At 40.8% G+C, this 26,375-nt stretch overlaps 1 protein-coding gene across 1 annotated transcript in view; it reads left to right on the top strand.

The window, feature by feature from the left end:
* LOC132998896 (protein unc-13 homolog C) overlaps positions 1 to 26,375 on the top strand; it is a 106,633-nt gene that overhangs the window by 45,526 nt on the left and 34,732 nt on the right. The window contains exons 15-18 of the mRNA XM_061068641.1: positions 9,062 to 9,151; positions 11,453 to 11,581; positions 19,343 to 19,476; positions 21,790 to 21,875. Coding sequence (XP_060924624.1) covers positions 9,062 to 9,151; positions 11,453 to 11,581; positions 19,343 to 19,476; positions 21,790 to 21,875 — 439 coding nt within the window. The remainder of the gene's footprint in view (positions 1 to 9,061; positions 9,152 to 11,452; positions 11,582 to 19,342; positions 19,477 to 21,789; positions 21,876 to 26,375) is intronic.

The raw sequence follows: 26,375 nt of genomic DNA, 5'->3' as shown, positions 1-26,375 counted from the left end.
GGGAGCATGTAAATAATGAAGAGGATGGGGCCAAGGACCGACCCTTGCGGAACACCACAGGAGACAGGGAGCAGTCTGGACTTGCATCTTCCCAGTGAGACATATTCAGTTCTGCCAGAGAGGTAGGATTGAAACCACTTGAGTGCAGAGTCTGATAGTCCAACAGCGTTGTAGAGGCGCTCTAGGAGGAGAGTGTGATCCACTGTGTCAAATGCGGCTGTCAGGTCAAGGAGGATGAGGAGTGAGGGGGATCCTGCATCGGCTGTCATCAGCAGGTCATTTGTAACCTTGAGCAAAGCCGTTTCAGTGCTGTGGGCTGAACGAAATCCTGACTGAAACTTTTCAAACAAGCTGTTATGTTTGAGGTGGTCCTGAAGTTGAGAAGCGACTACCTTCTCTAACACCTTGGACAGGAAGGCAAGGTTGGAGATAGGCCTGTAATTGGCTAGAACCTCCGGGTCCAGGGTGGGTTTCTTGAGAAGGGGACGGATGACAGCAACCTTGAGAGTAGGTGGGACACAGCCAGACTGAAGGGAAAGGTTAACAACCTTGGTGATGAAAGGACTGAGAGTGGGGATATGTGCCTTGAGCAGAGCAGTGGGAATCGGGTCCAGAGTACAGGTACAGGATTTCATTTTTTTGAGGATTGCCTCAACATGGCTCTCCTGAACCTCAGCGAGATGTAGAGGAGACAGCATACTCGTAGTTAGGGAGTTGGTGTCAGAGGGAAGCAGAGATGGAGAGCTGGACATTAGAGCGCGAATGGTGTTGACCTTTGATCTAAAAAAGTCAATGAAGCTGTTGCATTGCTCCTCTGTAGCCTCAGTTGAAGAGGGTGGTTGTGGTTTCAGGAGATGGCTTATGGTGGAAAATAGCTGTTTGGAGTTGCCAGGGTTTTTATTGATTAACCCGGAATAGAACTGTGAGCGAGCATCTTTAAGGGAGTTGGAGTAGGCCCTTTGATGCTCACGATAGGCCAGTTTATGGACAGTGAGCCCAGACTGTCTGCAGCGTCGTTCCAGGGCACGTCTGGATTTGGGGATTCTCTGCCATTCTTCCTTGCAGATCCTCTCCAGGCCCGTCAGGTTGGATGGTACACGTTGGTGGACAGCCATTTTCAGGTCTCTCCAGAGATGCTCAATTGGGTTTAGGTCAGGGCTCTGGCTGGGCGAGTCAAGAATGGTCACAGAGTTGTTCAGAAGCCACTCCTTTGTTATTTTAGCTGTCTGCTTAGGGTCATTGCCTTGTTGTAAGGTGAACCTTCGGCCCAGTCTGAGGTCCAGAGCACTCTGGAAGAGGTTTTCTTCCAGGATATCTCTGTACTTGGCCGCATTCATGTTGCCACCACCATGTTTCACTGTTGGGATTGTATTGGGCAGATGATGAGCAGTGCCTGGTTTTCTCCACACATACCGCTTAGAATTAACGCCAACAAGTTCAATCTTGGTCTCATCAGACCAGAGAATTTTATTTCTCATAGTCTGGGAGTGTTCTCCATGTGTTTTTTGGCAAACTCTCTGCGGGCTTTCATATGTCTTGCACTGAGGAGAGGCTTCCGTCGGGCCACTCTGCCAAAAAGCCCCGACTGGTGGAGGGCTGCAGTGATAGTTGACTTTGTGGAACTTTCTCCAATCTCCCTACTGCATCTCTGGAGCTCAGCCACAGTGATCTTTGGGTTCTTCTTTACCGCTCTCACCAAGGCTCTTCTCCCACGATTGCTCAGTTTGGCTGGACGGCCAGGTCTAGGAAGAGTTCTGGTCGTCCCAAACTTCTTCCATTTAAAGATTATGGAGGCCACTGTGCTCTTAGGAACCTTGAGTGCTGCAGAAATTCTTTTGTAACCTTGGCCAGATCTGTGCCTTGCCACAATTCTGTCTCTGAGCTCTTTGGGCAGTTCCTTCGACCTCATGATTCTCATTTGCTCTGACATGCACTGTGAGCTGTAAGGTCTTATATAGACGTGTGTGCCTTTCCTAATGGAGTCCAATCAGTTTAATTAAACACAGCTGGACTCCAATGAAGGAGTAGAACCATCTCAAGGAGGATCAGAAGAAATGGACAGCATGTGAGTTAAATATGAGTGTCACAGCAAAGGGTCTGAATACTTATGACCATGTGATATTTCAGTTTTTCTTTTTTAATAAATTTGAAAAAAATTCTAAATTTCTGTTTTTTCTGTCAAGATGGGGTGCTGAGTGTACATTAATGAGAAATAAAATTAACTTTTTTGATTTTTGCAAATTGCTGCAATGAAACAAAGAGTGAAATATTTATAGGGTTCTGAATACTTCCCGTACCCACTGTACATCTTGCAAACAACACTGAGCTATTAAAGTAATTCACAGATTCATGTTTTTATTTTAAACATACATGTAGAAGAGACAGTGAATCCTCATCTGTGGATGGCACACATACTCCTACATTAGTGAGATGTCGGACCCTGATGGGTAGCACACAACTTATCTAATCTTGGATGGATGGAGGTTGTCAGACAGAAGGTCAAATCAGCCTCACAATATGTTGGATGCATGTTAATGTGTATTGAAAGACAATTAAATTTGTAAAAAAAAAAAAATTATAAAAAATTTAAAAAATTGTCTAATCAACCAAAGATTTCGCGGCCCCCCCTGCAGTACCCCCTGTTGAAGACCTCTGTTCTAGAGAAACACACAACCTCAAAACCACATGGGACATTTTAAAGTCTCTGCAGGAAGAAAATGTCTGCATAATCCAGATTTAAGTCTCTGAAATGTTTGACAGCTACTGTAATGCATATTCTAGACCTGTAATGCTGGTCGCCGCTTTTTTTTCTGAAATTTCGAAAGTGACCTGCATTAATTTAGCCATGGCAAATAAAGACCGGAGGCAGGGCTTAGTCCACAGAACCCTGCAACTGCGATATAACTGCTGAACAAAGAGCTATTCACCTGTTAATTTAAAGTTGAATGAATCTCACCTCGATACGCAGAACTTCGACCTGGAAAATCAGTTGTTGTCCTTATCCTGAACGAGCTGTTCCAGTCCCAGTCACCGCTGCAACAGATTTTATTTTATCTGATCTTAAGGTTTATTAATATTGAACGTATCAAGTGTAAAAATCACACCAAACTCAACACTGCATTTTCTCGGGCCCGTAACAGACTGATGAAGTATGAAGTGTGCAGCCGATAAGATGAGCGGTTGTGGAGATATGCGAGCCAGAGTCAGACAGCCAGAGCCACTAGAATAAGTAAATGATACATTTAAAACATTGAGCACAGAAGATGGTAACTGATAATTTCTTGCATGCAACCTGTTGCTTTTGACTTGCATTTCATTTTGTGCTGTTGCATCATTTAAAGAAACATGTTGTGTTATTATCTTTAATATTACAATACATGACATCAGTGCATCACACACTGTAACCACAATTTATTTTCAGACTACCCCAGATGCTATTGCTCAGACACAGAAATGGAGAAAGTTGAAGTAGGTTAGATTACTGTGAATTTAAATGCATCCTAAAATGGCAGAGCGGGGCAGGCAGGGGCGACGAGAGCAGATCCAGGATAGGTAATGGCGTGTGACAGCTGAGACAGGCATCTTCTGATTCAGGAGGCGGACCATAGAAAGGGGGAGCATCAATCTGAGACAGAGAGAGAACAAAGGTTTGCCAGGCAAAACTCAAACTCAAGGACATTATTTAGAACCTGATTTCACAGGGCGGTTCGGCCATAACTTTTGTGCTGCATGGATACACTGAGCCCCATGAGGGGGCGACGGAATGGGTTTTTATATTTTTGGGTTGAGGGGGAGTAGATGAGCTGGATGTTTGGTGAGGCACATAGGTCGAGGTAGACAGACACACCTTTGTGCACAGGTAGACAAACCAGGGACACAAACAGTAGGAATAAGTGGGTTAGTGTTACATACATAGAGTTGAGTTGTGCAGGTTTTCCACTATTTGTTATGTTTCAATCGAATCTTAAAATCGAAATTTGTTTTTCTTTCCAAAAAACCCCCCCTAAAGTAAATGATTGTCATAAATATTCAGGTCATTCTCTTAGTTTTAAGCACCTTTGGCAGCAATGACAATGACACACCTTTTTGGAAATGATCCTACAGTCTTGGCACACTTTTGCTCCAAGCTTGGCCAGGTTAGATTCGGAGCATCGCACAGTCATTTTCACGTCTTTCCAGAGATGCTCTGTTGGGTTCAGTCCAGGGTTCTCTGGAAGCCGTTCCCCTGACTTTGGGTCATTACATATTGTATGACCTCCCTCTAACCTAACCCCTGAGCACTATTTGGCTCTTCATTAATCTTTTCTTCTATCCGCTAATCTCCCGTTTCCTGTCTCAGAAAAATATCCCCAAAATATTATGCTGCCCACAACCCTGTGTTTGACTGGAAGGGTGTTTTTAATGAGGTGATGCTCAGTGCCACATCAACTTTTACTAATGTTAATTCTCAAAACAAGAACCTATTTAATCTTGGATACAGATAGTTTTGTACATCACATGTCTCATTCAACGTTACCAGCAATAGTGACCCGTGATCAAATGACAATCACAACAATGTAAGGAAGATTCCACACAAGTTCAGCATCTGGAAAGACTTCCACAATTGTGAAAAGAACCCTATAGAAGTCAATGGTATACAGGTGTGCCCAAGATGAGTTTATGCATTTATTAACTTTATTAAAGCAATTATTGAAGTACGGTGAATTCAAATCAAGTTATTAAAGCATCTTCAGGACCAATGATGGTGAAGTACAATGCACCAAAGCTCCTTAGCAGAGTTTTCTACTTGAATGCATATTAATATTCGAGGGACAAAAACTTGAAAGGGTGTGCAACCTTTATAGTATACACACTCAGTAGAGCTACATGACATGAGGAGAGGTTTGATCAGTCTCCCTTTGCCCATGACCTGACCTGACATTATCAGGGTTTCCCCCAGTGCTGTATAGGCCTGGCGGGCCGCCAGGCCTTACTTCCCCCCCCGCCAGGCTAAGCGTCGCATGTTTTTTTTATTTAAAAAAAAAAAAAAAAATCTGTCACTCGCGCACATCAACAACACTTCACTTCCTCATTGAGCCCCGATCACAGACATGGCCCCGATCCCCAAGCAACCATCCTATTGGTCCAAACAGTCACAAGTCCCACCCAGACGCCTTCACTGACCCTCGGACATCAGAACGCTCCTTCAACACAGTGTTTTACTGAACATACGTCGCCTTCACTGACCCTCAGACATCAGAACGCTCCTTCAACACAGTGTTTTACTGAACATAAGTCAAAACCAAACATAAACATAAACCTAGTCCGTTACACTATTAGGCTGCAGCTATTTGGTTTTATTTATTTAAAAATAGGGTACTTCTTATTTCATACATTTTCCACAAATATGAGGAGGACTCAAATAGCCCTACAAAGTTCTGTGTTTAATTTATTTCAAAGTAGGCCGACACTTGCCTGTGTATTTTGTTTGTTTGTTATTTTGTTGCTTGTCTGTTTGAATAGCTGGCTGAAAGCAAAGAAGTAGTACGCTTATCTTTTATTGGTAACCAAACTGTTACGGTTCATTGTTTCTGAAATAAGAGGCCTGACTGCTATGTTCACAGCAAACTTGAATTTTTTTTAATATTAAGTAGGGCTGCCACTAACGACTATTTTTCTATCGATTAATCTGACGACTATTTTATCGATTAGTCGATTAATCTAAACAATTAATTTTCCTCCAAAAAAATCAAATTGACCATTTCAATTCAGTTAATTTTATTTTGATAACAACAAACTGTATGTCACCATATAATGCAGCACAAAACAAAATGTAAACAAAGGCTCAAATATTAAAGTGCAAAACTGTAGGTTTAAACTAGCAACTCCAACGTGATAAAAATAAATAAAAAAGAGGGCTTATAAGTTAAGTCAGCAGTGCAACTCAAAAAGATATCAAAGTATCTATTTAACCCCTTATCAAAATAAAAAAGTTAGGTGTGCATATTAAACAAAGTGCAACATGTTTAGAGTATAAGAAACAATGGTGTCCAGCTCAAAATCCGACTCCCCCCCCCGCGGGTGCCTTCTAGCAGCCCTACCACCAGGCTTAGCAAGTTTTCTGGGGGAAACCCTGATTATCATACCATACTGTAGTTCAACTGACTAACAGCACATTTCGGATTGTCAAGTTGTGGTAAAAACAAGTTTTAGCTGTAAATGGTTTCTGAAGTTAAGCAGTTATAGCCCCTTAGAGTTTGTCTCTCATTGCTGGCCCTGGTCCAACAATGAGAATGGGCTATCAGAAAGACAAGGAACTAAAAGCTCATCATCATCGCTCAGTCTTTGTCCCATCTCATGATGCACTCTCTGACATCTCCGAACGGCAGTGCTGATGTTGTCTCTACTTCTCGTTCAGAGATGGAAGTTTGGCTTTATTAGTATGCTTCCCTGATTCTGGGCAATAAATCTTTCTTCGTTTCCTTTTTGTTTTTCTGCTGATGAAGCTGGAGTTTCTCATTTCTGGTCTTTCTGTATTCAGATATAGGAAAGCTGTATACAATGTATTTCCACGATTATTAATGCTTCTGCAAACACCTAACATTGAGATTAGTGTTTCTCCAGAGAAATATATATTTGTGGATTTTCTATTAACATCAGAATTATTTAAGTTGGGCCCTGGATGATTCATCATTGTTTAACAGCAATAGAGAGAGAGAGAGAGAGAGGATGAATTACAATTTACATTCTCTCCACCAGTTATCATGTTCATGCTGTTTTTAAGCTGTTTAGTTATTCTAGATGTAATGACCTGAGCACTTTTCTCCAATCCAAGTTGTCTAAAACCAAATTGACTAAAAGACGAGAACATTTTTTGTCGTTTTTTTTGTGAGGAACACAGCTACCTCATTTGTTGAAACATAATGAGTTTCAATTAGCACCTGTCTCTAAATATTACATAATAACCCATTCATTGACATGCTACATTGTGAAGTATGATTCAATTTAAATGGGTTCAATATGATAACAAATTTTGTTTGCATTTTGAATTTATCATTTCATAAGCAAGCAGTGGATCAGGACTCCAGTGTCAGTGGAATACAAAGTGGAAGTAGTGTAAACTGCTAATTTGTTGTGTAATTTACCTGTAATATAACTGTGATTGTATTGTCCAAGATAAAGATGTTGATGTTGGAAAAGCAACAAAGCTCAGACTTATTTGACACAACTTCAGGAATATATGTTCTTTATTTTTGTGGCTTACTTTCATTCACTAGAATCCCTAATTAGCAGCACGAGTGCAGTATCTGTTCTAAACCTGCCTGTTTGGAATGGGCTGTTTACTTGGCCTGTAATTATGCTGGCTGCAGCTTTCTTTCTGAAACTGTAAAAGTGGCAGCTATTGAGCCAGAGCAAGTAAAGACCTGCTGTGGGACTCTGTGTGCTGAACCATCGAGCTGCACAAAGAGCTGTTCACCTGTTTATTCAATGTTCAGTAAAGCTCGGCTCAGTACCATGATTGAGAACTTGGTACTGATGTATGGGACTCATATGGTTGATGAGTCCCATACATCGCTGGTTCAAAGCGCCCGTTGCCTCTCTTCTCAAGGTTTGTGTTGGTGTGAGTGTGAAACAGATAAGATGCACGGTTCTAGAGATATGTGAGTCAAAGACAGAGAGACAGATGTGTCTGTAACTACAAGAGAGATTATCACATTGCACACCTAATCTGTGTCAAAGTCACAATTCTTACTCCAAAAATGAACAGATAAAACACATTTTTAAACTGTTATAATATCAGTTCCAACAAGGTGATTCCAGGAGGTCAACAGACAGCAGCTCTCAAGGTTGCAGTAGTAGAAGCTATAATAACCACAGGGACTGATGGTTTCTCTTGTGACTGAAGGCTACACCTGTGTGACAATATTGTAAGAGAATTTCAGTGTCAGCAGAGAAAGCGAGAGAGCGAGAGAGAGGGGGGGGATAAAGGAGAAAGAGAGGTTAATGACTGATGGCAATTCTGGGCTCCATGCTGTGATTGAGACAGGTGTCGGTGCAGTAGCTGCAAGAAAATAATTTTCTTTCGCTGTAAGTGAAGGATTTATATTAAAAGTAATCTGCTGAGAGACGGGGTTCTCTAACCCCTCAAATCAAATTTTAAAATATATGGCCGCAATCTCTTCTTATTGAAAAAAAATTACTTTATTGAAGTGATGTTGTTTTTATTTTTTCGATCAGCAGGCAGATCTAGTATAAGTGGTGCAAGCTGTGTGTCAAGCTTGTTTGTTGCCCGCAGGCTGTTTGGTTTACTTTATTGAGGTCTACACTTTCACATTTAAACCAGACTTTCCATACTTATAATTCCTCTAGAGAAATATAGTGTCAGCTCTCAGTAGACCAATAACTGTCTGTCAGGCAGTTGGCACAGGTCTCCTACTCTGTAGGATGGCTGTGACCATGCCTATCATCTGCTAAATGTTTCTGCTTCTTTGAAAACTGCTCATTTTGAATCATTTATCATCCCAGTAAAACTCTCTTGGCTGCTCACGTCCGAAATGTGTCAGCTTTCTCAGTCGAGTTTTGCCTTGTTGATCTCGGACAGACCTCCTCCGCAAATGAGCTGTCAACCCCACAGGTCGCTGCAAGGATTTGGCTTGATTTCCTGAATCTCTGGTGGGCATTTATTGACAAGGCAGAGGAGGGATAGGAAACAAGAATGTTTTTTTGTTTTTTTATTAGAGCACTGAGAGAGAGAAGGAGAAGTAGGATAATGTATGGGGCAGCGATGCCTTTCCTCAGGGCTGTCAGGGCTTTATATGCTCCCCGTCACGCCGTTCTGCTCCGTCTGATGACTTCATGGCCCTGAAATAGAGGTTTTCATCAGCAGAGACCTCCCTCGTCCACTAAACGATTAGACAGACAGTCATTTCGTTATGATTGCTGGGCGTTGCACTGTAATCAATTTCAATGTTTTGGCCTAAGTGATGTAATGTGGTGGTGGTGACATTAAAAGGTTGTTTTCAACAAGATGTCCCCTCTCCTCACGTTGTCTTCCTCTCTCTCCCTCCCCCTCTTACTCCAGGATAATTTCCCTGCAGGAAACGCAGAGCGACTCCAAGATCTGAAGTCTACTGTCGATCTGCTAACCAGCATCACCTTCTTCAGGATGAAGGTATAGTCTGTGTGTGTGTGTGTGTGTGTGTGTGTAAGTGAGACAGAAAAAGTCCAAGTTGAATGAGCAGGTAGTTGATTGAAGAGCAATAGAGCGTTACATTGACTTCCCACTTTTAGAACGGCTCTGGCTCCGGATGTAAATTTCCAATTCATTTTCAGAAAATCAGTTTAGAAGGAGTTTAATGCCCGGAACAAGACCGACCAGCTTCAAGTTGATTCATGACCATTTAATGCGGAGCCAAAAAAATATTTAAGGACAAAAAAAAAGTAAAAAGTAAAATACTGTGTGCATTGCTATTTTAAGAGTGAAGTAACCACCACCTGCCTACAAACCATTGCAAATCATCCTTTTCCCAAAACATCCAAAGCAATTTCCTTTAATTTATAATTGTTGTAAATATAGTTTTGCAATATAAATATATATATATATTATAGTTTGTATCATGAATGTGTGTATATAGTGTTTAATATGGTGTAGAATCCTATTGAAGTAACACTGAAATACCCACAAATAGCAGACATGGTTTTCGTGGTTTTGCTAAACATTTCCATGGAAACAGTGACCTCCACCATTCAAATATGTTTCTGCTTCACTTTAGGATTGTGTGGTAGTATAGTACAACCTCTTGTCATCACAAACAAACCACCTTTTCTAAAAACACAGTTATATCATCTAAACTTGTGGCACATGACATTGTTTCCCAATCTACTAACCTGAGCTAAATCTAAATTTGATGGTTACAACAACGTTATGGCTGATGATCCAAATCCCTATTCATAAATAAAAACAGATTTTTACTCACGGTACTACACTGTTGAGCACTATAGAGGAACACTCAGTTTGAGAGAATCTAAAGGACACAAACATTGCAATAAATAATGTTACACAACACTGAGTACCGTGGCTTCCTGAGGTAAATGCCAATCATAAGGTTTCATCAGAGAAGTGCTGTGCCATCGACTGACTGATACACCTTCAATACACAATGACCGTAAAATCTGCCACTGTTCAATTACAAACATAAACCCAGATTGATTTTTGCCATGTTTTTTTACAGGTGAAATCAATTCACGCTCATAATTCATGGAAACCCCTCGGTCCCGCCTCCCCAACGCCATTAACCAACCAAATGATTCATTGCTTTACAATGTCTCCACAACAAGCTAATGCATCTGGGTTGTGTTTGTGTGATGTATGTTGACCTGCATACAACAGTAGGCTTCTATGCTCTTAATGCTTCCAGCTCTATCTTGTCCCCTCTCCCCTCGCCGTTTCCCACTCCATGTAAAGCTTGACTCCATTCAGTTCTTTCGGAGGAGGGGGCAGTGTGTGTGGAGGGGATGTAGCGCTGGAGCACTGAGGCATAACTAAGATGGCAGCTGTGAGCAAAGGAATGAAAACTGTCACTATAGGTTACCAAGGCTTTCACTCTGTGTCATGCCCAAGCAGGGTTTTTCTGTGTATACGCATCGTTGCTCATACACAGGAGCTACAGTGACTGTTCAGTATATACAATACACTGAACATACACCTAAAGTCCCACTCTCGCCCAATGTCTGCCTGGGTATACATAATGTATATATGTAGGTAGCTATTTTTATCTACAAAGAATGTATATATTTGTAATAACATGTAATAATATATCATTACATTATCACTGGATTGAAGGATGCTACTGTACCTATATAAATGCATTTAAGATAAAGTAGCTGCCCCTGATTTAGGTTGCTCACATTAAGTTCGGATTTTGAAAGGCTGTAATAGTGATTCCAAGTAAGCGTCTGTGGTGGTCCGCCACATTCAAATTTCTCCGACCACAGTTTCATAATGAACATAAATATGTTCATACTTCTCATGATAACATTAGACACCTCTAACTTTTTGATTGGCCGCTACTGTATAACTGTGTGCAGAGGTATTTGCCGCATGCTTGTGCTATCGTCCATCAAGACTTTACTGCCCTCATAGATAGTCATAGTTTCAGCTGCAGTTGTGCACGTAACTGGCAAGTGGCATGCAATGCAGTTCTCTCTCTTGCATTGTCTTTCACTCACTGTCACACATTTGGAAGTATAGCATTGTGAACCTCTCTGACAGCTTCCTGGCTGTCAGAGAGTAGCTGTGTGCCTGTCTCTCAGAATATTTTAGCGCAGTATGACCTTCATGCGCATGCACCCCCACTACGGCCATGGATTGAATTAACACTGTGGAAAACACTCCTGTTGTTCAGTATAAACAGCTGTAAGGCCAAGGTGAACACCTAACCCTGAATCTAACACTGTATTTGTGTCTGTGCAGGTACAAGAGCTCCAGAGTCCACCGAGAGCCAGTATGGTGGTGAAGGACTGCGTGAAAGCATGCCTGGACTCGACATACAAATACATTTTTGATAACTGCCATGAACTTTACAATCAACTCCTCGACCAGGTAAAGAGCATTCGATTCCTATAGATCACTGCTTCAAGTTTCCCAGTTCATGAATGTTTGACTTGTTTTACACTGGTGAACATAAAGACTGTACAACAGCAACAGCTGCCAAAGCATTGAGATCTTTATATTTCTCACATTACATAAAGCACATTTAGTGATGTACACAGAAAACAATGTGCTACCTCAGCAGTTAAAGTTTTCTCAGGAGCCTGCTGTCAGCTACACTGTAATTACATGGGTTTCTCCTGCAGCCCCCGAGCAGGGGTTAGCTGTCCTGTGATACAAATGGTCTTGTTCAAAACACCGTGGTCTCCACCCGCAGTGAACAGCCTCTGTGACCGTGCCAGTGACTAGAGAGAACGTTTTGTTTTGTAAGTCTCGCACATGCCAGCGTGACAAACTCAGCTAACAGTAAAATCCTATGAATAATTCCTTACTTGGTTTCAATTGTTTTGTATATCAAAACCATAATGTCTAGTCAAAGTATTCACAGAAACATTCAGAGAACCATAAGCTGGAGGAGGTATGATGTTAGTTGTGTTATGGTTAAAACAAGTATACAAAATCACGTGCTTCCAAACCTGGTGAACACTAGGTGCCAGACAAATGCATTTATTATTCATTTTTATCATTTATTTATTTGTTTTATATATTTATTATTTAGGTAGTTACATCATCTGTCAGATGACGTCTAAGTGCATGAGAGAAGAAGAGCCTTTTCCCAAAATGTTACCTACCTGATAAAAATGTTTGTGGGAGCATTAACTGGTGTATGGATATTTCAAATTTTTCTGGTTTTAATCTAAATGAGGCCTCCTGCATGGTTCTCGTGTCACACCTCTCAAACTTGATCCTTCTCTCACACAGTCCAGATGCATGGCTCTCAAAATCTGAATCATTAGACTAGATAACAGATGTTAGCTGTAGTTTCAATTAACTTAATGATGAGCATAAATTCATGTCAAAGAAAACCTGGAAACCTGCCTTTAATTTCGAGTTTTCCTGAAAAGTATTTCATATTGAACTCAGTTATAGTTCAGGCCAGGGCCACTCTATTTTTATCCAGAAACTCAAAGTGAAAAAAACTTTTTTACAATTTTTGATAGGTGCCAGAAGCTGTTTTTCCATTTCTCACCTCATGTGTTAATATGGTATCACCATCAGAAATCTCACATCACACATTCCCTTATAGCTTTAGTGTGCTTTGTGTTGATGTGTGACTGTTCCGAGAAAATATAAATTCAATCCAGCATGACTGGAAATCAATAGGCTATATATCATGACTGACGTTTCCCCCGACTGTGAAAATGTTGCAGACTTTGCATGAAGGACTTCAACCTTCAGAGAAAGTGAGAGACTCCACGGTGAAAAGATAAAGCAGCCAAACGTTGAGCAGAACTTACCTGGTGTAGTTTCTCCAATTGAGAAGTAACAGCAAATTATATTATATTTGAGGAAGTGTTACTCAGCCCTCAGTAATAGTTTGCTCATTTTAACACATGATGATTTTCATGTGATAGTTTACATGCTTCAGCCGAACATTGTCAGGCAACAGGCAGCTCTACCTAATTATCGTGTGGTTAACTCCCCAATGAGAATAGGCTCCACACCACAGAAGATAATAGACCCTATCTTACATCGTTGCTGTTTCCACATTGATGAAGTTGTCATGTTCCTGTCCACCCCCCCATGTGGCTAAATAGTTAAAGCACTTGCACTTGCATCCATAGCCTTAAGCTCTGCATGCCGTCCAAATAACCATCTTTTCATTAAGTCAAGCTGGCCATTTTATAACATTACATTTTGAAGCTATTGAAACAGTTTTATTAATTGTTTACATCTTTGGTTATCAAGTCATTGACTAGCTTTCTCCCACTTTTATTTTCATGTGCTTACCACGCCCATTGGTGTGGAGTATATCAGTAGAGAAGAAAAGGGAGAGGAAAGAGGCCATTCACAAGGATGCTCATTATCTTTATGATTTTCTCGATCATCATTTGTCAATAAATAATAATAAAAAGATGTCTTGCAAATTGCAAAAGTTACGATCAGTCTGGAGGAGATATTTTATGATAAAATCCAGAACAAACAAGAACCCTAATTCTTCTTAACAACAATTTACTGCGTGTTTACAATCTAGTAGACAAACTCATTTAGATATGCACTGATTAAGACATTGGCTTTCTGGAGCATTAAGCCAATGACAACAGTAGTCAGTAAGTTAGCTAGAAAGCTAACCCTATTAGGAAAAAATATTTGGCTATCAAAGCCCAACTATGATGCCTCTTCCACATTATAAACTAATGTTCCTTCCTATAGACTAATCTTAATTATTCGTATATCCTCGTTGGCAGCTCGGCCATGTGAGCGCCCATGGGCCTATTGCTAGTTTTCCGGGTAGTTCACCGGAAATGGAAAATTCACTCATTATTCACTCACCACTATTCCGATGGGGGGGTGGGTAAAGTCTTGAGTCCACAACATCAGGAGTAAACAGTGCTGTCTTAAAGATGGGTCACTTTGGCATAAACACTGTTTACCCATGAGACTCCTAAAATGTTTTGTGGACTCAACAATTCACCCACCCCTCCATCGGCATAGTGCTGAGTAGATAATGAGTGAATTTTCATTTTTCGGTCAACTATCCCTCTAAAATGATCTGTCGTTTGGTCCATTGTTGCTAAATTGCTATCCTCAGGCCGCTATTGACCCACACTAACCTTCAATGATTATACCTAAATTCAATCTGAAATTATTTTAGGGCTCTATAATCCAAATAGGAATAGTTTTTCTAAGTAACAAACACGGACTTCGAAATGCACTAAATTTAGGTGAACCATGTGCTTAGATCTGTGAAACAGAGCCCAATATCTTAAGGTTGTAATTGGGTGTAATCCACTCAAAAGCTGAATAATAGGCTTCCTGTGTTTAGACAGCCTGAGGCGTTGTAAGAAATTACCAAACCGCAAAGATAGACACGTTCACTAATTACATCTTTGTCGACCACAGTTTCACAGTAGACAGCCTCTCCATCAGTTTTTCCTCCGAGGCAGAAGAAAAATACGTCAGCTTCAACCCAAAGCAAACCTCACTGTGGCTTTAAATTATTATGTCCACGTACACTAGGTAGCCTTTGATTCAGAGGATAGAACCCATTCCAGACCCCAATTCTCCAGTTGCTAATAATGAGTGAGTGCGGCGACAGAACAGCTGACATGGTGGCCAGGAGGGCGGTGAAATCTCCCAGCCACAGCGAGGCGTCTTGCATAACATGACAACACAGCTCTCTACTGCTTCTGCCTGGGCATAAAATGACTAAAATGAGAGGGGGTTGGGCTGGGGGGAAATGTGGCTTAACAGTTTCTTAAACCCCAGCAGGAGAGAGGGGATTTTGAACCGCATCATGGGAAAGGGCAGAAGGGAAAAACGACTATCATTTTCTCCTGGCTCATCCAGTGTGAAGGAATGTGGAGCGACGATGGTGCGCTGGATAGAAATAATCCACTTGCACCGATGAGAAAATGCACACATATATATATATTCATACTTGCTGATACATTATGCAAATATGAATGCATAAGCTGAAGCAATCTGGTTTTGAAGAGGGAGGTTTGTGATCGCTGGCAGGTGCACAGATGCAGGAATCCACTACGCCTGTTTGTGAGAGAGCCACAGAGGAGTGAGGAGTCAACTGCACTTGTTCTGAGCAAGCGATTCCAATTGATTTGTTAAGTGTCTCTCTCACCGACATTATCTCATATTCGGCAACAATACCCATGTGGTCGGTTTAGCTGCGTTTGAAGAAGCTGTTTGTTTTCAGAGCTATGTGTCTTTAAGTGTATTTTCCATACATGTGTACACGTACAACCGATTTTCACCGCGTCCAATATTCCATCGCAGCAGCCTCAGCTCTACCCACAGCTCTCTCTCTTTCTCTTTGGGGAATTGGTCACATTCTCAGAGAACAACCTTCCATCAGTGACTATGTTTGTGTCACATTGTGAAAATTGATGAAGAGCCAGTCGTATGCTAATGCCGATTTCTCCCACACAGGGACTGAAAGTGCCAAACAATAAACATAAACCACCAGCTACCCTCCAGAGGAGAGAGATGCTGCATGCATATTTCTGCTGGTCCCCCCCATCACATTGTTCCAAGGAGCAGAAGTACACTGCACTCTTAGCTCAGTACAGTTTTCAGCTCCCAATGCAACTAGCCCATGGGTGGGTTGTTGACTGCAACAAGACAGCAGGCGTTCGTAATCACCTTAAAAATGTGTTTACACTTACCTGCGGTGAATACAGATAAGCAAAGGGACTCTACTGCATCCAGTTGAGTGTGGCTGGACACAACCTTCAGTGTCCTTCATATATGCGTACAGTTATGCACACACACACATAGAGCTACACACACAGACAGGTTTTGCTAAGCTGACCAGCCTCCTGCTGAGACATTTGTTTTATTATTCATGTGTCCAATTTAACAGAACTTTACCTTGCTGCATACCCCACCCCACATGGTCCAGAATTCTCATAACAGGCTTTTCCCTTTGAAGTAGGCATCACTATTCTAATTTTATAAACTCTGAGTTAGTGGCCAAATTGTATTGAAGGCCTGTGTCTTCTCTATCTTTGATCTAAACTCATAAATTGCTAATTTCTTTTCAGTGGTAATCACTTGTTAATCTGGCAGTATTTTGATCTCCGTGATTAATTTACCAAGCAAAGATGTCTTTCTTTCTTCTCTTGATTGATGATCACTCTGAGAAAAGCAAGTCAAGTTTATTTATACAGCTCAGCTCAGTCACAAGGAAAATCAAAGTTCTGTTATAAATACAGAGAAAATTTGAAATTAAATTAAAATAACATTCAAAAAGCAATAAAAACAAGGCGAGTCATGTGTTTCACAGAGGCACTGAATAAGTAAAACCATAAACAGAATAATAAGAAAACACTTAAATTGCATTTAGGCAAATATACTTTAAAATGTAAAGATTAAAAGCATGTTTTACATTTCCAAATAGAGAAAACACAATACCTACTTGCATTTTCGATCAACAATATTAAATTACTTTGGAGGGTTTTATTGCATGACTGGATATAATATATATATATATATATATATATATATATATATATATATACATATATATATATATGTATGCATATATTTTGATCATATAACGCAAAACAAAAGACGTAGTCAGAAAGTCAGGGCAACAGGTTGTCAGCCTAAGATGTTGAGCAGTTTCTGTCATGTCTGCATAATTGTGGGGGTGCCAGACGAAGAGTTTAAGATTGTAAATTGACTTGTCAGCCCTTCTTCAGCTAGATGCACATAATGTTCAGATAATTTACCCTTCTTTTGAACACGTGTCCATCTTAAACTGCCCAACACCTACTTTGACTTCTGCTTAACATGAAGCTCAGACCACCTCCCTGTCGCCTTCCTATTGGAAAGCAGCTCATCTTTCATGTATTACAACACAGCAAGCATCACAGAAAACATAAATAAGAAATTCATGAGTGTATTAAATATGATGATATGAGAATTGGATGACACCATTTCTTGGAAGCGTTTTAATCTATTTCTTTGACCATGGCACACAACTTGGTACACTTCTGCATCTTTTATCATCATGGGGCGACATGATCGGCTGTCACGGAATCAGATGTAATCCGTCTCTGTGTTCCTTGTTCCTATGAGATTAAAGTCAGCCGCTTCTTCTGCTGCAACGTCTGTAAGACATGCAACAGCATTACATGCTCTGCATTACTAAATATTTACACCGACCATCAGTGACATCACCAGACACAAGTTGATTATTGTAGGGATTGATTAGACTCCAAAGATTGTCCTGAGAATAAATTGATTCATGTTGCAGTTTCATTTCCCCAGCTCCCCAAACAATGTGTCCCCTGTCTGCCGCACCACAGTCAATACGCTGAAGGTTGTTAAATAATTCAACCTAACTGATTGGAGCATGTTTCATTTTTAACACATTTTTCTATTAATCCGAAGTACATTTCGCGCTAGTCGGGATTACATACAGAAATGAGAAAACTGTGTATTAGAGCCTCCTTTTGGGAGGTAGGCCCTACAGTCCTAGTTTATATTTGCTGCTGTCAGTGTGCATAAGCGTGGGTGTGTTTGCGAAAAATCGTGTCTGCTTATGATACAGAGCTGTCCGAATGACCGAGTTTTTACAGTATCTCCACTCACTCACTTTCTGTGTGTGTGGCAGAGTGAAAGGCCCTGACAGTTACTTGCTGACTGCAGATCAGTGTGGTCGCACCCAGTGTGGGGTGAACAGATGGTGGAGTCAGTAAGTGGTTTTAGAGTCGACACCTCTCACCCCGGGGCTGAAACAAGGATTTTCTACAACACTCTTCATAGACAGATTACTGAAGAGTAATAATGTTTAAAAATACTTAGTTCTAACTGATTTTTCACTCGCCATGACTAGTGACAACTCGTTTAGATTTAAAAACAACAGGAGAACATTGAGTGCATACATTTCCAGTACAACCAAATCAACTTACAAGATCTGCCTTTTTCCACCATGTTATGAGAAACCGTGATCTTGTGCTCACTTGATGCAGGTCTTTCTTGTCGCATTATACTTTCAACCGTATATTATGACGAATCCAGTGTCACAAAACTGCAGAAAAAAACGCCTCATCTTGTCAGATACACTGCATTTATTTTGACAGCTTCACAATAAAAGCCACTCTTCACCTCCAACAGCAATGACTGCTAGGTTTGGCAACCACAGAAAATAAAAACATTGAAAGGCTGTTAGGGAGAAAACGCTCACCCTACCTGGCATTTAACTTGAAATTCTTGGAGATAATAATGTTTAAAATTTAGTTGTGGGCGATCAAGGCTCAAATGAAGTCTGCATGATTCACTTGAATATTACATTTCCATGTCTTCACACTGTGAACATCCGCCACAAGTGGAACCTCCCCCTCTACTACCTTTTTAGTTCAATTTGAGGTTGTACTATGTAGCATTCAACGCCAGGGCAACACAGTGGTGCAGTGATTAGCACTGTTGTGTCACAGAAAGAGGGTAGAAATCCCATGTGCAGGTACTCTGACTTCCTCCCACAGTCCAAAGACATGTAGCTCTGGTAATTATAATCTGTGTGTGCGTGTCTGTGGCTGAGCTCTGCCCTTTGTCAGACCGACAGAGACATGCACCTTTTTATACAACTATTACCCAAACAGCCAGCCGAGCAGAGAGATGGACACAGCAATGTAAACTGATCACATTATTTTTACAGCTTTCCGCGCTTATACTCTTTGTGCTGTTGTTGGCTGACTGCACACCCAAAGGTCACAGCCCAGAGACGTCCTGAGCACAGCAAAGAAAGACAAACATGAAATCACCGTCAGAGGGCAGGAGGGTCCCTGCTGAAAAAATGCACCGTCACACACATCTAGTATAGGTCATGAGAGATGATATAGTGAAATGACTTTTGTCCTTTTTTTTAAGGAAAGTCGTCCATAATAAACTTTTTTATGACCTGCAAGTGCAGTAGAAAATTGCACTTATGCGTGATAGGAATCTTCAATGCAATAAGTAAAGCTCAAATGCATGAGTCTGTTTGTGCAACATCCATCTTTGTATTTCTCTCTCTGATCAACTTTTCAGTTTTCCTTTCTCAAAAACACACAACTAAAACAGACGTCTCACCCTCAACATACTCACGCTGTCTTCTAACTCTCACCTTCTTAATGTCCTCCCCCACAGAGCCGGAAGCAAGATATTCCCCGAGAGGAGCAGGGTCCATCGATAAAGAACCTGGACTTCTGGCCAAAACTCATCACTCTCATGGTGTCTGTTATCGACGAGGACCGGACGGCCTACACCCCAGTCGTAAACCAGTATGTTCCTCTTTACTGAACTATACATGCTGTTTACTAAGAAATCAATTAAATACATAAAACTGCACCCAAGGGGTTGTTATGCCAATTTCTATGGTACAATGATTTCCTTACTCATACATAGTTGAACATTGCTTGAACTTAACGATATTTTTTCATCTAACACTGTTTAAATTGTTTCAACTTCAAGCTATGAAAAATAATCTGAAATCCCATTGATTATGATAAAGGGTGTTTTCACTCTGAATCTTTTTATTTTATATGATTGGTGGTAGAGATCTTGTTTTTATTTGTTCAGATTGTGTGTGTTTTTAAATTAAACATATTAGATAACAAGCTGATAGTAAGTATTGACTCTACAAAATCCTCATGTTGATTAAAGATTTATTTAAGTTTTTATTTGTTTACTCAATGTTTTTGTTATTGTCAATGCATTTATTCATTTAATTAGCCTATTTTTTAAGGTCAATTTGGGCTTTATTATTCAACAAAAGTGATTGGATGGATACGGAAGAGAAATCCTTAAATAAGCACATCATATTAATTTAATTTGAAATCATCTTGTTGTTTTGTTTCTTTGAGAATTTAAGGTGGAAACAAATGTACTCCTATGAAAATATTGTATTTGTTGTAGACACATGAGGAGTTCAGTGTTGTGCATGAGAATTGTGAGGCAGCCAGAGCATCACATCACTTTGTGTGCTGAGCCTGAGTATGAATGGATGAAAGGGGAACTCGGTGTAGCTGAATTACATAATCATGAGAGATTTGTCTGAGAAAAAAGAAACGGGGACAGGGGGCTGGTGGTGATGTCGAGCTGCGAAAGGTGCAAAGCATTTGAGTTTGTGTCCTACAGATGATTTAGTTGATAGAATCAAATAAATTATACAACGTAGAGAAAATGCAGCTCGCCTCAGAAGAAATAAAATGAAGCATATTTTTCTTCCCGCCTCACTCGTGCACACACACATCCTCTCACACTTTCACATTCCCTCCTTGTTTTTCTTTTTTTCCTCCTTGCTGATTTATGATGCTTATTAAGACTTGTTTATGCCCTGAGCTCCCTCTCCTACACTGTCTAATGCTTTATTTGCAATATTCATGTCCATTTCCTCCACATTCCCTTGTCCAGAGTGACAGAAATGTGGATGCTTTTCCACGATAAACCTATGATTTGAATTGGTGCCTTTTTTAAATAACGGGAGCTGCTGCCAGAGAGAAAAACATGTTAGTCTATTGCTCTGTAATGCGAATGGTTACATAGGAATGTAGCCCGGAGATTTTCAAGGCGATAGACTGATCAACAGAATTCATTATTTAAATGGAAATGTAAAATTGGATGCTGCTGTTGTTTTTAGAAGTGTAGAGGATAAGAAGCTTTAGAGATTATTTCCAGAAATACCGCAGATTGTAAACCACAAAACATCATTTATTTCATCCAAATGAAATATATTTTAAACCATCTACATGGCATGCACAGCAGCTGCAGATGTTACATAGATTTTTTGCTGTGAAGGGTTTTGATTGTCTGCCTCAGCCTACTGCATGTGGGCGTGCGAGACTGAGGCCGAAGGGAGGAGGTGAGATTCTGATTCTTAACTATTGGTCCGGGAGACTTTTTTCTTTCCTGCAGGATTCAATGGGAGCATAAATCCAACCTATAGCCTCAGTGTTTGTTCCCTTGCTCCTCTTAATAATGCATCACAGTTGGGGGTTGGTGAAGGAAAGTGTTTGTGTGTTCAGTACGTGTGTGTGTTTGTGCAAACCTGGTCACTAGTGTCTGCGGGAGGGCCGTCGCTGAGCAGATGATTGCTGCCTCAATGTATAACAGCAGACAAATGTGTTCGTTGTTGGAAAATAAGGCGGTCGCCGGCAGAAGTAAAACATTTCCAGATAGATTGAACTTACTCAGTACGCGGTCAAGTCATCCATTAGTGTCCTCCCATCACTGTCTGAAGACACAGACAATTAAACCACTGACATCTCGCATTCAAGCTTTGACTGAAAATCCATAGGCATTCAAAATAGCAGATGACTTACCAAATAGGTTGCCACCCTCTGACTCCTTCCTTCACTGTGTCATTTCCTCCTGCACCGTTTCTCATCTTTAAACCAGATCCACCCCAATTCAGCCAGGTTCGGAAATGACGGGTGGGATTATTAGATTATCAGATTCACGAAGCGTGTCTTCTCGCACATCTGTTAAATCGTTTGTTAGGATATTTCTGGCCTGGGCCGAGCCATCAGACCACCCAGTCGAGCGTATCATTGTACAGAAATGAGTCTGATTGGAATCCCTTCCAATTCCACCAGGTTTCCACAGGAGATGAGCGTGGGCAAGATCAGCGCCGAGATGACGTGGACCCTCTTCGCCCAGGATATGAAGTATGCAATGGAAGGTCAGTGAAGCCGCCCGTCAAACGCCCGTATCTCCTGCCTGAGGGTGTGTAGTGAATGAGAGCTGAATACAAATTATATATTGGTTGATTTATTGATTAATGGATTGAATGATTGATGACAAAGGAATAATGGTCAACCCTTTACAAGAAGGTGAACTACACTCTAATCTGATGCTCTCTCCCTCCAATGCAACATCACTGAGGCACGTTGGACGTGTTAGTGCCTTGTACCTCTGTGTATCTGAGCCCAGTTTATCGGCCGGTGTCACAGTGTCGTTTATCGGCTGCGTCTGGCTGTGGTCAGCTCCACTGCCTATCTAGATTAGACTTTCCTGATTTCACTCAATTGATCACGATAGAGAAACTCTTACGTTTCCCTGTTCCTCTCCTTCAAGATAAACAATTCACAAGTCAATGGCACAATAGGAAACAGATGTTGCTTAGCTTTATATGTTTAGGTGTACATGTGTGAGTTTCTGTATTTTGGTACCCATGTATTGCAAGCGTATTTTACCAATTATTATGAGAATCACTGTTGTGTCTCTCATATAAACACATGACTCATTTTCGGCATTTTAAAACATGGCCATCAGTATGTAATGGTCCTCGTTGACATGAATATATTCCAGTGTAAAAGTAAAATGCAATTTACAGAAAAAAATCTTGTTGAAAAAAGGCATTGAAAAGAAAACATGGCACCTTAGGAACGGAGGGACCTACGATCTGTTGTCTACCATGGACCAAAATAATCAATACCTCCACTACCACTAAATACTGTGTAATTCAGCATAGCAGTCATGTGGTTCCTAATCCAATAGAATACATGTCCAAAGTGTAAGTTACATTCAGTGGTAGTGTAATCTTCAATAGATTCAAATAGATTGTGTCAACACAAGGTAGTCTAGTTTTTTTCCAAAGACAGCAGAGACTTGCAGTGATCGAGTAGTAAATCCCGAATCTGCTCTTCTAGCACATTGGATGTGGGTCCCCACCCCCTCTTTCTCCATCTCACCTCCCAAAAGGCAGAAAAATCCTTCAGACGGTTATTGAACTATGCTTCTCTAGGTTGGAGGCCCCTGGATCAAACCAAAATCAAAAATAACAGGATATATGTCCGGGAGGTGCAATGCATAAGGGGATTAATGGTACTGGGGTTGTGGATGAATGTTGAAAAGGCTGTGTGTGTGTGTGTGTGTGCGTGCGTGTGCGCATGCCTGTGTGTGTATACGTGTACAGCAAGGGAGAACCCGGGGTTATGATTTTGTTTGAATGTTTGCTATGAACTTTTACTCATCATCATGTGTCTAAACAGCCGTGAGGCTTTTTGAGCTTTAATATGCAGAAATCATGCAACATGACATTCATATTCTCAAGTTTACCAAAAAAGTGGAAAACGTAGGATGTAAGAAAACATGGAAGCAATACGATTGATAATGGCATTTTTGAGTAAAGGTCCCATATTGTGCGAAATATTGTTACTCCTGTCCACAATGAACCATCAGCACTGCTCGACCCACAGTGTAGCTCAGTAATCCAGGACATTCGAAGCTTAATCAAAAAAATAGTTAGGGTTAGCTTAAGTTGTTAACCATGTTCGTTTTTTCTTTTAAGGACAAAAAAAACCTCAATGTGAAAACACACAGCTTGAAAGTATAAAATGTAAAAAAACTAAATTACTTGAATCTGAAACCTTAGATCATGGGATGAAATGACGTGAGAGCAGAGGTGAGGTTGAATCAGGTCATTTGTGATGAACACAAACATTTCGGGACAAACACACACTCACAGGCACACAGGCACTCATACTGCTGCAATTACATATCGTTGTTACTTCTTGGTAACCTTGAGGAAAACATGTTGCTCAACAATAAGTCATAGCCCCATCTACCAGACCAGACAAATAATTAAACTCAGAAATACACAGAAATAATTAAATAAATAATACTGAATCCAAAGGCCACTGCGGCAGTTCTTGGATACAGGCTTTCCTTGGCCTCCAATCCATTGGGTTGTCACAGCCAATTCCTCGCTGAATCTCATCCATGTGCTCGGTCATTATTTTGTGACCGGCTGCCTCCCAGGGGGGATACATGATAGGTTTATCTCTCAGGGGCATATAGGGCACCGGTGGGGGAGTTGCAGTGGCTCTAGGGTGAAGAAGATTACAATTCCCAACACAATTTTGGAAATCTGATCAAATATTTTCAACCAAATATTCCACAGTATGTTACGCTCTTATCTGTTATTATCTCCCCACTATATCATTCAAACTACTGCAATGTTTTTCATATGCATCTTTCCTTGTCCCATGTTGATCCTGTGAACCACATCCATGTTGAATGATGGGTGTGAGATTCACTACTTTAATGATGACAGAAGAGGTGGAGATGGTGCTGCAAGATAAGCTGTGTAATTGGCCTGAGGTCAGAGATGAAAATGTTTTATTCCACTGTGAGTGAGAGAAAAGGCAGAGCTTATTGGTGTGGTCCATTTTATCTATAAAGCAACAGGTCGGAGCAGGAGTTATCTCAGGGCACATTTCATATAGAGCAGCTCTAGACCGCACACTGTTATATTATTGGTGATTTATCCTCATTTACCGGGAACATTTCCACTGCTCTCCCCATACCAAATCATCTTGAGTTGCTATGGTAACCAGGTGCCAAGTGGAGACACTGCAAGTACCTGCATCTTGATAAACTCACCGGGTGCATATACAGAGCGTATAGATTCTGTGCATGCAGTAGGATTTAATGTGCGATAGTGTATAATGTGATCTGCTTTTGGCCAGAGATATCTACAGAGGGCATATTGAGTATTAAACATAAAAAATGGGCCCATGCATTAGATTTTAAAGAGACAGGTGTAGATTCATAGGTGTGGATTTGCATTTCTGCAGTGAGGTAATGAGCAACCTTAAAGTAGCATGCCGGGATTTTGCGAGCTGAGATTTAAATGAAATCAGATCCTTTTTTCTTTCCTTTTCAGTTGTTGATTTTTACATTCAACACATTCTAGTGATGTCTTTGTGGTGTATTTACTGAAAACTAATGAAGCAGCAGTCAAAGCTATCAGCAGCCTCTGCATGACACTGGTGGTGTAATCGAGTTATTCTCAGACTCTCCCTGCTTTCGGTCATAAATAGGATAATGCTAGTTGTAACCTCATTGCCTTGCTGTGCCCTAAAGGGAGAAACATTTAAAAAATGATTATTCCAATGTTTGTGACATCTACACTATGTTTTAATACAAACCAGCGCATTTTGCACAAAATCTTATTTACTGTCATCTTCGAAAATAAGTTGGAAGATTTCTGAGATGTAACCCAGAAATCTGGTTTGAGAAAATTGAATGAGCAAACTGTAAAAGACTTCTCTGATACTAAAGTGAATACCCCGGAACGTGTTAAAAGCCAAAGTTTGAAAGTTGTGTTTTCTTTACTTTGAGCGTTGGGTATCAGCTGCAACATATAAGTATCTTTATGTCTCGTGCACCATGTGTGAAAGAGCAGATCTCGCGACCTGCAGGGAATTACAATGGTTTACAAGTTTTTTCTACCACAGGCAACTCAGCTAAACTTAAACAGAACTACACTCCGCCACAGCAGATTTATTATTCTCAAGGTTTCTTTGCTGTTTAGCTAAACAGAGTGGTTTTATTTTAGTACAGTAAGATAATTTGTCTTTGCACTGTATACACACAGTAAATCAAGAGACAGAGAGAGGAACTGTGGCTCTGTGTTCGTAGGTGTGTGTATATGAATCAGGGTGGTAGCTGCATTGTTGAGTTTGACAGCTCATAAACCACATAATGCTGTGGTGCAAACATAAATCAAAAATAATATGCTTTACTAGATAGATTGTCAAACAACACGAAAAACAGAGGGGGTGAGTCGAAACTTAGAGACTTTCCTCCTCTTGTAAAAGACAAAAAGAAGAGCTCATAGGTGATGTGTGCGTCTCCTACCTAACAGTTTACTATGAGCTGTAGTCACGTTCTGCTCTTAGGCGACCCTTGGCACCCGCAGTCGTCAGGAGGGAGTCAGGTGATAGGAAGTTCACATTGGCAGAAGGTTGGTTTCAATGAATGGTTCAACAAAAAACAGGACTGTCACAGATGAGAGCAGTTTCTCACCCTATATATTATCAGATATAACACGGACCACTTCTTTCTTTTCTTCGTCGCAGTCCTTTAAGAAAAAGTAATCGCTCTTCATCGTCCATCAGCTCCAACACGATCCGCTAAGTTACACTCGCCATTCTACTGAAGTAAACAGAGACATCAGAGAATTTGTAAATAAGCGAACCGGAAACCAGAAGACACTCAACACCAGCATAGAAGCTCTAGAAACCATGGATGCTCAGCCCTGGGCGTAGGCTACATGCAGAGGCTACATGTGCACCTACCACATAGCTCTGACGCAGAAACATGAATTGGCCTTTACCATGTCACATGTCCTGGGGGGTGGGGGGGGGTGAGTGTTAGTACATTGCTATGCAGC

This window comes from Limanda limanda, chromosome 3 (assembly GCF_963576545.1).
Source record: "Limanda limanda chromosome 3, fLimLim1.1, whole genome shotgun sequence".
NCBI classification, from domain to species: Eukaryota; Metazoa; Chordata; class Actinopteri; order Pleuronectiformes; family Pleuronectidae; genus Limanda; species Limanda limanda.
The sequence above is the reverse complement of the archived record's forward strand: the minus strand, read 5'-3'. Positions and strand labels throughout refer to the sequence as shown.